We start from the raw sequence: 12,793 nt of genomic DNA, 5'->3' as shown, positions 1-12,793 counted from the left end.
TGACCAAATAAGCACTCAATTCCGTAGTCGTCGGCTTAGTCAATCAATCAAATTATCAATTGATGGTTTGCAGAGCTGGAACTTGAATAATATATTACGTGTTGCAGAATCTCTATAGCACAAAGACAACTATTGATTTCCTCTGTAAATGGATACATTTTCAGGGCCAAGGAATTGGCCTTTGCGTCAGTATGTCATGTCATATGACAAGTGATATTATCGAAGACTCGATTGAAGTTAGAAAAAGAAATGCGAAACAGGTAATTGTAAAACAATGCGTATAAGGTGCCGGTGAAATTGTTTATTTCTCAAAAAATAAAAAACTTTCTTTTTACAAATTCGAACAAAGAATAATAACCCCCATGCAGGTAAAAAGTTAATTCAAGCACAGACCTTGCAGTGCAGGGTAATGAAAGTTCATACCGAAGAATAAGTTATGAACTTTATCTGCACTCAATAAATTACATTTGTTGACACATAGGTGGTTTATACATCATCAGTAAACTATAATAATGTGTGCAATGAATGCACCCAAGAACTCCAATAAAATACCAATAAAGCATTGACAAAACTTTTTGGCAGTGCAGGGGAGCCAAAATGAACTACCAGTAGCGTCATCTTTTGGTTTCTGTTGTTAACACTTCCAGAGGTGTGAAACTGATGCAAAAACAAGAAAAGTGACGAGGAAAAGAGTGGTTTAAATTAATTTGTTTCTTTGTACAAAAACAATTTTCCAACACATGAAATAAAGATCTTTAAATGATATTCCCTTAAATCGTTGAAAGTTTCATTCACAGACTGAATATAGATTAGAATCTATTTCATATAATTTCATTCTCGATATCGTCCTTGGATCAGCTGCAAACTGTTTATGATTTTTTCGACGTTTGTCTTTTCTTGACGTCCCAGTTATAAACGCGAGCCATGTTTACTTCTAACGTTGTTGTTTGATCGCGAATAAATCCTAAATCATTGTCGACGAGTTCTAAAGACGATGTGGCCGCGTCGAGATTTTTTGTTAAAAGAGCATCTGCATCATCCAAATTATACTCTAACATCACATTAGCCTAGAATATAAAACAAAAAAGTCAATATAACTTATAATACAGCTTTCAATCTGCTGCTTGTACCTGCCCCTTCAGAAAAACATTGATTGTCTTCCCATGTAGGGACACATTGATGAACCCTGGAATTTTCACATATTTTTTCAAGAGTTACAATTAGCTTATTATATTTTTAAACATTTTTCACAACAAAATACTCAGATTTTTCATGCACTGTTACCAAATTTTTCATATATCAAGATAAAATAAAATAAGACTTCTTAAACTTGGAACACATCTCGTGCGTATTCCGAGCTCAACAGTATTCGGCATATAAGGGGGATCAAAATATTTTTTGACAGAATTTTCACACTTGAAATTCCTGCCTCATGATCAGCACTTACCCCTAACCATAAACAAACTTTTTCAGTCGGTGGTATTGTAGCCTTTGCATACAGTTGATCTGATAGTAGAAAGTTAGTCTGTATAACATCTGTAGAATCCTGTATAAACAATCAAAATCAGAGACATTTCTTTCTTGGTCGAAACAAATAAAACATAGCTAATACGTTTGCCACTATAAAATCTCGCGATTAGAATAAGAGATAAGGATAAGACATCAACTCAATGAAACCTTTCAGACTCTTTCTATCTTTAAGCAAGGGATAGGCTATCATATTATAATGAACAGTAACCGAGAACAGTCTGTTTCATATCAATCCTACCTTTTTAGATTTAAGATACTTTACAATATCTAATGATTGCTTTATATCAGGAATTTGTGATTTCAATCTGAAATTGATGACAACAAAAATCACAATCAGGTCTGTCAAAATAATGGGAGCTATTTCTTAAGCGTTTGAAATATACCTGGCTTTTTTCGTCGTAAGATTGTATTCCATGAATTTATATTTCTGATGTTGTTCATCGAACCGTCTCAAAGTTGCTTCCGGATTTTCATTTCCTTCGGCTTTCATAAATTCGTCAACATCCTCCTACAATTTTCGGGAAAAAAAAACAACTTTGAAATTTCTTATGATGCTTAAAGACTACAAGGCACAACCCTAGTAATAGATAGAAAACAGGGACTATATTCCGTCCACAGAGGCTTGATCTCTCTCCAGAGGGCCTCTGAGTGAGAATCTACTCTCTCTTCTGAGTGAGGTGGTGGAACTGAACTTAGTCTAGTACCTAGCCGTAACAACGACTGGTATTCAGACTAGATAGAACTGAACTGTCAAAAACATAGATTTTAACGGGCAAGGCAGAATTGCGGAAGACATCAGTGAAATAGAGAAGTTAAACGAAAATGAAATGTTCCACACGATATCCGAAATTTGCTTTGAGCCTAAAAACACCGATGACCATCATATTTTGACAGTCACCTTTTGACATCTCAAGACTCAACACCGTTTGCCCAGACTACATTGATCTCGCGTGTAACTTTCAGTTTAAATTCCATGTAAATTCTGGCGAATATCAGAAATAGAAACTACACTTAATGAATAATCACGAAACAGAGAATATTGTAAAATCAAATAAAACCTGCTTACCACAAAACTAGCTTTAGGAATGTTACTTGAATTCTCATTTTTATCCGAGGCGTCGGCGACGACGGAGGAAGCCATTTTGACGATACTACCGCCACCTGCCGACAAATTTGTTGACTAAAAACTATGACTTTTTAGATCAAAATTAAATTATTGACGATTGAATGTATCGTACTGATGATTGAAAATAATTTTGAAATAATTCTATCAGTAAAGTATTAAAGAATTATCGAAATTTGGCAATAATTTTCAAGTCTCGTCAGATTCTAAGATTTCGAGATTGGCCCAATATGGCAGCATCCAGTATGCTGAAAGTGAGTTGTTTTCCTTTGTTTATTTTGTTGTTAATTCTTTATTTGCGCTGTTTACTCGGACATTCGTTAATCTGTTTTAATTTTGATTGTACTAAGATGTGATCGATAGATAATGAAACTCATCTGAGTTTTAGATCGAGTTGAAATTTCTGGTGTAAGACAGCGCTCCTGATCGCTCAAATAACGACGTAGAAATTTCCTTTCTCTATTTTTTTACTTGATCAGCTGATTCATAATTTGGTTCTATCGCTATTCTGAGTTTACGAAGACCAAGATTGTCCTATGAATAGCACCGGGCTTAGAAATATGTTGTGATTTAGATCCCTGCCTTGGCTTAACCTGTGCCAGACGAAAAGTGTAGAACAGGCGGATACCTAAAACAAAAACAAAAAGGTTGATCAGCTTGGCTTGGCTGCATCTACTAGTGATTTTATTGCTGAGGGGGTTAACAATTTTCACTTCTTGTCTTTATTTAGAATTTTCTAAACTAAATCCGTTCCAAGTTAGAACTGACTTAACAAGCATTCACATTATTAAAGTCTGTTATTAATGACTAATCCATTGACGATAGAATGGACCGATGTATTAGGTGGATCAGAAGGACCAATCCAGGTCAATTCTAGATCTAGAAATTTTTTCCTGTTACAGTTACTAACTTACCTAGTAAAGCAGTACAATACTGACTAGACCAGAATAAGTCCGGTTACTGACTAGACCACAGTCCTGTTACTGACTAATCCGTAGTCCGGTAACTACCATTGTTTTAGATTAATGATTACAGAAAGAACATCAATTTATATTTTGCAGGGTTCGGGACAGCTGCAGTTTGATGACAAATGGCCTTCAATGCGGCCAACTGTCCTAAAACTATTACGACAAGAAACAGTTACTCGACCAGAATGGCAGGATTTATTTTGGTAAGAATTTAGTTGATACCGCTTTCATCTGAACCGAGTAGGAGAACTACCTTACCTCTGAATAAAAGAGCTACTAACTACGCCCTTTGAGATCTTTGATTTTTGATCTTCATTTTGCTCGATTTGATTTCAGGGCTGTCCATTCAGTTTGTCTATGGGACGATAAAGGGGCTTCGAAGGTTCACACAGCTTTACAAAGTGACATTTTAGATTTCATCAAACAAGCACAAGCTGTAAGTTTCCTTTGGGTCAGTGGGTGACTCATCTGTAACAGAGATACCATTTATCAACAATCGAGGCAAATATCCAATAATTTGTTTCATAATTCACAGAGAGTGTTGCAGCATTTGGAAGACTCGGCCTTGTTGAAAAACTATATCGCAGAATGGGGTAAATTCTTCACACAATGCGACTATCTACCGAAACCGTTTAATCAGTTAGAGATCACGCTCGCTAATAAAGGCCCGAGTCACAGTAATCAGAAAAAAAACCAAGAAGAAAGTATTGTTAGAAAGGTAAGAACTCATATTTTAGATCTGTATATATTTAACCTATTGGCCGGTTCCATTGATCTAGTCTCATTCCATCTGACTGAATTAGTTAATGTCCAACCCTTGAGTCAGATCTAACTTATAACTGTCAAACTAGCTCCAATCGATAATCTTGTAAAGGCCATGCAGAATGTACGGTGTGTAATCACTGATCAACACACTAAAATACATGTAAAATGTATTTTGTCGGCGCATAGTTTGACTGCCTAATAACAGGAAATAATGTGATTATCGTGGATATTTTCTTCATTCATTCATAGAAGAAAATATCCACAATTACGCAATAAAAGTTGAGGATTTAGATATTTTAACAGGGGGCTATTATCAAATTACATGATGTGAGTTAGAACTTCAATCCTCCATTGGTTTAACTTCGTAATTTTGGCTTTTTTCATCAAATGAATTTGTCACTTGCCGATGGATGATGATAATTTCTACTGTAAGTGAGATGTATGTATTGTTTTTGTAGTTAATGTTAGACAGCTGGAATCAGAGTATATTCTCCGATATAAACGATCGTTTGTTAGACAGTGGCATGAAATTAGTTCACGCCGAACGAAATGGTGAAGCATTCGATTCACAGTTGGTCATCGGAGTTCGAGAATCTTACGGTAAATTACATCTCTTGTCCCTGCTTTCTCCTCTGTGAAACTCCTTACACCCAGGAATGACCCTGGGGCCGGTTGCACAGTCATGGCTTAGACTTAAGTTTAAGACCAATTAAGTCCTAAAGCCAATCTAACAACTTAAGACCAGTCTTAAGATTTAAGACCACTTTTGGACTTTAGTCAAGACATGTGCAACTGACCCCAAGGCCCAGTTGACCCGGTTGCACAGAAAAGTCCGAAAGTGCCCCAAAACTTATAGACTGGTCGTAAGTTATTAGATCGGATATAGAACCAAAACGGTCTTAGACTGGTCTTAAATTTTAGCGTTGACTGAGCAACTGACCCCTGATCTTAATGAACCGGCTGTTATTTATTTCACTTTAAAGTCAATCTGTGCAGCGATCCCGAGGACAAACTGAAAATCTACCGCGAGAATTTCGAAAGTAAATATCTCGAAGCTACGGAAGCGTTTTATCGCAGTAAAGCGCCGCAGTATCTGGCGGAAAACGGAGTTCAGAATTATATGAAATACGCCGATCTGAAACTAAAAGAAGAAGAACAGCGAGCTCAACGATATCTAGAAACTAGAAAAGGATGTTCATCGGTATCAGCAGTATGTATCGTACTGACTTTCAATTTTCATCATACACTCCCCTTGAAATCCTTGAATTGTATCTCAGGGAATTTGGATATCTTATCGACCACAATTCGATAGAATATGGCGTGGTCCACATGTTTCTTGATCACTATGTGATTTATTAGAAATGAATAAAATGTAACATTCTAAACCCAGAAATCCCTCAGATTTACTCAGGGAATTTTCTGTTATAACTTCAGGGAAATGGGCGGAAAGTGGCCACCTTGAGTTTGATCAATGAAAATGGTTTTTCTTGTTGTGGTTGCTGATTTAAATGTTTGTTATTGTTGTTGTATTTTCAGTTAATTGACTGCTGTGTAAATGTATTAGTCACAGCGTTTAAAGATCAGATTCTGGCCGAGTGCGCAGAAATGATCCGTAATAACGAAACAGAAAGTAAGGGTAAATTTTACAATGCCGGAAACATTGTCCCATTTTATTACTAATCTCTTTCTAACTGTTGTCTCTTGTTCGTTTTAATGCATCAGAATAATGCGTATTTGCCTTATTAATTCTGACAGGGTTCATACTAGTTGTGGAAGGTCTTTGAATGAGTCATGAAATTGGAAATTTCAAATTTCTACTTTGCCTATTTTTCTTTAGAGTGCACCTATAATACGACCAATAATATGATCATTTATGATGAATTGTTGACAAAAAGGCATGGAATTTGGCTGAAAATGTTGTGTAATCAGCTCAGGATATTGAGGCTATGAACCCTGTTCTGTGCATGCCATGTTGAATCACATTGATGGAAATCACTAATTGATGGAAATCACTATTTATCTATTGATTTGATGTTGTTTGATGATGGTGAATTGTATTGTTTTACAGAACTACAGTTGATGTTCAGTTTAATGGATCGAGTTCCTGATGGAATCAATCCGATGTTACAGGATCTAGAAGCTCATGTTATACACGCTGGTTTAGCTGATATGATGTCTTGTGCGGATGAAATCACCTCGGTACGTTCTGGATTCAGTTTCATCGTTAAATTCGACATATAAGTTTGAATGCGGAACCACGTCCTGATATTTTAAAACCAATTTCATCAAGAAGTCTTACAAGCCTTGTATTGAGTCCTCGGTTCTTGAACTCAAACATATTCAAAATTTCACTACTCGTTAAATGAAACTCATTGAGTGTATAATCTGTCCCTAAGTTCAAATCTTAACCGGAATTGGATCCTCCTGACAATCAATTTTAAATCTATAAAAAATCTGGGGAAAACTCAGGGAATTGGAATATGTTATTGACCACGCATTTTTTAATCAATGCGTGATTCGAAATTAATGAATTGTAACATTCGAAATCCGGAAATCGCTCTGATTTACTAATTTTGTGTGATAACATGGAAAAATCAAGAAAACCTTGGGGAATTTGTAAATTGGTGGAAAGTGGCCATCCAGCTAGATTCATATTTAACTCTGAACTCTGAAACTTAGTCCTCTGATGAATCAATCAAATCCGATCTTTGCTCTGGTACTTGTCAAATGAAACTCGGAACGATTTCGGTTATTTTCAGGATTCGGAGAAATACGTCGAACGTTTACTGATGTTGTTTAATAGGTTTAGTTTATTAGTGAAAGATGCGTTTCACGATGATCCTCGGTTCCTAACGTCTCGTGATAAAGCCTACCGATTCGTCGTCAATGATACATCCGTGTTTAAATTAGAACTACCTTCTAAAAATAAACAGTAAGTCATCGTCAGAATCGATAAATATCTCGATTCTCACTCCACCGACTGTGATTCACTGATGTTTGAATTTAAACCCATTATATGTTAATTTTAAGTATATTCAGAATGAATCGAATTGTCTTCGAATATAAAATGATAACGAAAAAATGATAAAAAGTCCAAAAATGATTCTCTATAGATTATGTTGGTAACACAAATTGTAACGTGTATTTCTTCTCACACCTAATAATGGTCTCTAGAGAGAAACTAAGTCTAAACATTGTGTCTTCTAAGTTTTGATGAATGAAGTTTATTCGAATCTTAGTGGGTTTATTCTCCGTGTCTGAAGAGTGTACCGTTATTCTGCTATGATTGTGATGTATTTTCAGTGTCGGTGCAAAAACTCAACCGGAGTCAAAATGTCCTGAACTGCTTGCTAACTACTGTGATATGCTTTTAAGAAAAACCCCACTCAGCAAAAAATTGACGTCAGAAGAAGTTGAGAAAAAGCTACGCGATGTGGTTCGTATTTACACACGGCAAATCGACTGAAATATCGAATTATTGATGATCAATTTTAGTAGGAAAATGTCGGTCTCTTTTTAAACAGTTACTGGTATTGAAATATGTACAGAATAAAGACGTATTCATGAGATATCATAAAGCTCATTTAACCAGGCGTTTGATCCTAGACACGTCAGCTGATAATGAGAAAGAGGAAAATATGGTCGAATGGCTCAGGGTAGGTTTCATATAGATTCAATACTGATCTAAATCCCATCTTCAGAAGAACAGTTATGATAACCTTTGCTCTGAAGGTGCGATTTAGAATTAACCTTGAAACTCTCTGAAAAATATACTTCAGATATCATCAATTTTGAAATTTTTCATTATCTTCTGATGTTACAGGAAGTGGGAATGCCTGCCGACTATGTAAATAAACTAGCGCGAATGTTCCAAGATATTAAAGTTAGTGAAGACTTGAATCTAGAGTTCAAAGAAGCTCAAAGAAACAATAATGAAGGAATAGCCGGTAGGTTTTGTGTCGTAGTCTGATAAAGTCTTAAAACTGCTAGCTTAACTGGGAATAATAGTCAAGGTCTTAGATACCACAGTGCTTTCTTTTCAAGCAAAACGCTGAAGATGTGGTGGGTGGGAGATATGATAAATTTTTTACTGAAATTGTATCTAAGGATGTTTAAAAAAAGAAAATATTCCAGAGCACCCCTATGACCGACCCCTTTCTGGATTAAATGAGTTCCTAAATCCTGGATCTGCCTGTGGCAACTGGTCTCTGTGGAGTCCGGGAAAAGTGTTAAATTTTGACTTCCAAAAGCGGTGATTTGCCTCGGCTTAAGAACTCCGATACGTGTTCATACTTTGAAGTGATTTACATGTCGATTCATTATTCGTAGATTCCATAAATATAAAGATATTAAATGCTGGTGCGTGGGCGAGAAGTAGTGATCGAGTGACTGTATCGTTACCTATGGAGTTAGAGGATTATATACCACAAGTCGAAGAGTTTTACAGACAGAAACACAGCGGACGAAAACTACAGTGGCATCATCTGATGTCTAATGGAATTGTATGTGACACAAATTCATATTCATTATTGAACAGAATTCATCGAACGACTTATATTTATAATGATTTGTCAATTCACAGATATCATTCGCGAATGAAATCGGTCGTTTCGACCTGGAAGTCACTACGTTTCAAATGGCGGTTCTGTTCGCCTGGAATCAACGACCGAAAGATCGAATCAACTACGAAAATTTAAAACTCGCTACTGGACTTCCAGATACTGAACTCAGGAGAACCTTGTGGGTAAGTGTCTGCAGCCTGCACCTCTTCACGCATTCGAAATTCATTAAACTAATTAATAAGTTTTAATTGCGACTTTAAAAGATGAAACGGCACCATTGTTACTTTTTTTCTTTTGTTTATTCCAGTCACTCGTTGCCTTTCCTAAACTAAAAAGACAAGTTTTATTATGCGATGCCGGTATCAAAAATCCAAAAGATTTCAGTGACAGTACACAGTTCTGGTCGAACCAAGAGTTCGCTCTCATGTGAGTATCAGTTCGAGTCATTGGTACACTCGAACCGTTTTAGTCGTCCAGCCTGTACTTCCAATTAAATTTACTAAGTGTTTGTCGTTATTTGGATAATGATCGTCCAAACTTGCGAGTTTGCCAAACATTCTAAATATGATCGCATTCAGTCATCGTTAAAAATGTGTTGCGATGTTTGTACGCTTTACAGTAAACAGGGAAAGCCACAAAAACGAGGAAAGATTAATCTGATCGGGCGATTACAACTCGCAACTGAACGTGCCAAAGAGGAGGATAATGAAGGAATCATGCAACTTAGAATACTCAGGGTGCAGGTATGTCTCAGTATTCCACAGTTCAGGGTTAAACTACTTAAAACAACTTCAACTAGTCGAAAATGAACTAATTCCCGGTAGAGGGATGACATTCTTGGGTCCAGTTCCACAGTTGTGAGTTAAGATTTGTCTCGGAGTTAACTCATTGAAAATGAACTAACTTTAACTCAGAGTTAACTCTAACTCACGACTGTGGAACTGGGCCAAGGGCCAATAATTAATTAAGTTTCTTAAGTTTAGTTAATTCTTTTACTCGAAATTGTTGAACTATCATTAAGTTATGGAATATTTTTTCTCTTCCAACAGGAGGCGATTGTGAAAATAATGAAAATGAGGAAACGCATCACGTACGCGGCGTTACAGACTGAATTAATAGACATACTAAAAAACATGTTCCTTCCATCGAAGAAAACGATCAAAGAACAAATCGAATGGTTGATAGAACACAAATACATGCGCCGCGCCGAGGATGATAATAACATGTTTATTTATATGTCTTAAATTGTATCTCGTGGAGTTTGATATGAAATGTGTGCTACGCGTGATCGTGATGTCTGTTATTCCTGTATTAGTGTCTCGAATGTTGTTTAAACAGAAATAACTAAAACTCCAACGCAGTCGCATGCTGCGTCTCATCGAATTCAAATCGCTAAAGCCTAGTTTTCAAAGTTCTTGACGAGAATTTGATCGGTGGGAATATTGGAAAAGAACTGATTTTAATGAACGGAACTCACAGTTGATGATTCGATATTTCATTTTCTGACAGTTTCGAAGTTCTGACTAAACTTCATCGCAGAAACAGAAAAAAGGTCTTTTGCGAAACTTTCAGAAATCAAATTGTCAAATCGTCAACTGTCTGTGGGTTTTGTTCATGAACTCTGAAATACTGAGATTAATATCAGTCAACCAGAGCTGATTTTGATTAGAGCTTAACTTAGCTTGAATCCAGCTGATTCACAATTCATCTAAATTCTACAGTAAATATATACATTCATTTTGATGCTACTGTATTTAGAGCAGTCTAGTGTCGATAAGTCAATCGATTAAATCGAAACGTGTGATTGAAAGTGTAATTCCAATGTGTTTCACAAAAAGAGTGTTCTGAAGATACTAGTGGTGTCTCTAAATCACGGAATATCAACGATTTTCACCTCTTTTATGATGGCAACTTCTAAACGTTCATCCGAGTCTCATTAAACTATAGAAATGCCAATGGTACAAGTTGTACGAAGTCATTACCTAACTGTTTAACGCAACAACTAGTTTTAATTTATTTGTATTTATTGAAATAACTTGTTTTTAAGAATCATGATTCAACGAAATGATTTCTGTTGAGATTGAGATGTGTTGAAGAGTTTATAATCGATTTTGGCTAATGTACGGGTGGTGAATGTGTAACATGTGAATGAATGCATTGTGCTTGTGTTTATGCTAGTCTCATCGTAAATATCTACGAATAAGGCCTTGAATTTATCAGTTAAGAGACCCTTATTCATATCAAACAATCTAAGAAATAGCTTAAATCATTTTCTATTAAACGAGGTTTGTTTTATATCAGAAGTGTAGACTGTGTGGGTTTGTTGACCCATGCTAATGCAGGTACTGATATCCAATCTGCAGCCTGGACAAAGATCTGCACATACGGTCCCTAGTCTGAATACCAGATGTTTTACTAGATACTTACTAGACTAGACTTCATCCCAGATGTTTTTAATTGCAAATGAACTACAAACAATTAACATTAGACATTTACCTTACATAAGCATTTTCAAAAGCTGATCGTTAGGGCTTCACAGTACATTTCGGGCTGTAGATTCACACCTGCACTTCGTGGAATATTGTGTGAAATGATATTTGCAAACTGCTTTCAGATAATCGGGCTCTACCAGCCCACGCGTGGTCGGTTTCACTTTTTAAATACATTAAGTCCATTGTACTTTCATATAATGGAAGTAGTTCTTGTTCATGGAACAACCTTTAGTGTTAATACTGTAAATTTAATCTTTGTATTTATTTTCTGGTTTTATTGAGCATATAGTTGTATGATAATAATAAATTGAATCGCATGCAATTTTTTGTACGGTCAGATTGTTTTCTGATGATCTGCTGTGATTTTTAGTGCGGTTTTCATAGCAACACTTTCCCAGTTCTCTTGTGTAAATACTGATCGTTGTAAAAAAAAGAGATGTGTACAATTTGCATATACACCGGAAACGAAATTGTGTCAAGATTGTTTGAATAAAAAGATAATTAATTTAAATGATTGAAATAGTTGTGTTGCAGATTTATTATTGTGGAGATTTGATCCAGTTCTTCATTTGTTGGTTGACTTCGAATCATTTCGGTTCCACAATCCATGCCCTGTTGACCTTTGTATGGTTATGCTATGATAATCTTTCCAGCTAGGCTACCCTCATGCCCCAGGGCTTCTATACTATGGATCCGTCTTGAATATAACTTATAACTTTTAGTATAGTTATAAATTTTGAATGATATATTATGTTATTGGTTAACGATATTCAATTTTTTAGCAAAGGCTCGCTTATCAAGTTAGTTTATAGTCTTTCCACCAAACCTAGACATACTCCGATAAAATTTACTCTTTTAAAACTAATTCTTTTATAGAAAATTTGTCAGTTGAGTATTTTCACTGCTTTTTTCGGAAATCCGGCCCGCTAATCGGTAAATAGTTTGTCCACTACGGGCGTTCAAAGACTCGGGCAAGCGAGTATTACGTTAGTTCACGTTTTCCCCGCTAACGTTGTACACAGGGGCAGCACTCGCCGGTCGACATTGAATTGACATGTATTGACATCGCTATTTATACGGCGGACGAACGAGGATACAATGTTTTTTTTATTCTCCAATTCCAATAAGGCTAAATCCTATGGCGATGGTTTCACAAATCTTGTTACAATATCGATGGGTGCAATTCTCAAATATCGCTGCTTTTTTTCGTAAAACGTGCTGGAAGGTGTTAAAAGCCTCTGGCTACGTACCAATGTGCGGCGAGTTCCTATAATTCCGGAATAGCATCTACAAACCTAATACATGTAGCAGCGAACAGGCGTTTGTAATCCAGAATTGCCATTCCTGAACCAG

The 12,793-nt window shown here is 36.1% G+C and overlaps 2 protein-coding genes across 3 annotated transcripts; one reads left to right on the top strand and one right to left on the bottom strand.

Annotated features, from left to right (window-relative positions):
- Positions 1–293: 293 nt before the first annotated feature.
- LOC141908882 (prefoldin subunit 3-like) lies at positions 294–2,692 on the bottom strand. The gene is made up of 5 exons (XM_074799149.1): positions 2,597–2,692; positions 1,914–2,038; positions 1,769–1,835; positions 1,448–1,546; positions 294–1,067 (listed from the first exon to the last, which is right to left on the bottom strand). Exons 1-5 carry the CDS (start codon positions 2,669–2,671, stop codon positions 870–872), a joined length of 564 nt encoding a protein of 187 aa, XP_074655250.1. The 5' UTR covers positions 2,672–2,692; the 3' UTR covers positions 294–869.
- Positions 2,693–2,882: 190 nt separating this feature from the next.
- LOC141913253 (cullin-5-like) lies at positions 2,883–11,931 on the top strand. 2 transcript variants are annotated; one of them, XM_074804737.1, is made up of 17 exons: positions 2,883–2,907; positions 3,715–3,824; positions 3,958–4,057; positions 4,157–4,339; positions 4,845–4,986; positions 5,370–5,596; positions 5,923–6,016; positions 6,455–6,585; positions 7,146–7,318; positions 7,690–7,822; positions 7,911–8,042; positions 8,210–8,333; positions 8,716–8,888; positions 8,969–9,130; positions 9,256–9,374; positions 9,568–9,691; positions 9,998–11,931. In XM_074804737.1, the coding sequence occupies exons 1-17, from the start codon at positions 2,884–2,886 to the stop codon at positions 10,190–10,192; spliced, it is 2,346 nt and encodes a 781-aa protein (XP_074660838.1). In that variant the 5' UTR covers position 2,883; the 3' UTR covers positions 10,193–11,931. The 2 variants fall into 2 exon arrangements, with proteins under 2 accessions (XP_074660838.1, XP_074660831.1); XM_074804730.1 differs by having other exon boundaries at positions 5,923–6,022.
- The last annotated feature ends 862 nt before the right edge of the window (positions 11,932–12,793 follow it).

This window comes from Tubulanus polymorphus, chromosome 1, assembly GCF_964204645.1.
Source record: "Tubulanus polymorphus chromosome 1, tnTubPoly1.2, whole genome shotgun sequence".
Classification (NCBI taxonomy): Eukaryota; Metazoa; Nemertea; class Palaeonemertea; order Tubulaniformes; family Tubulanidae; genus Tubulanus; species Tubulanus polymorphus.
Note: the sequence above shows the minus strand (reverse complement) of the source record. Positions and strands in the feature narration are given on the sequence as shown.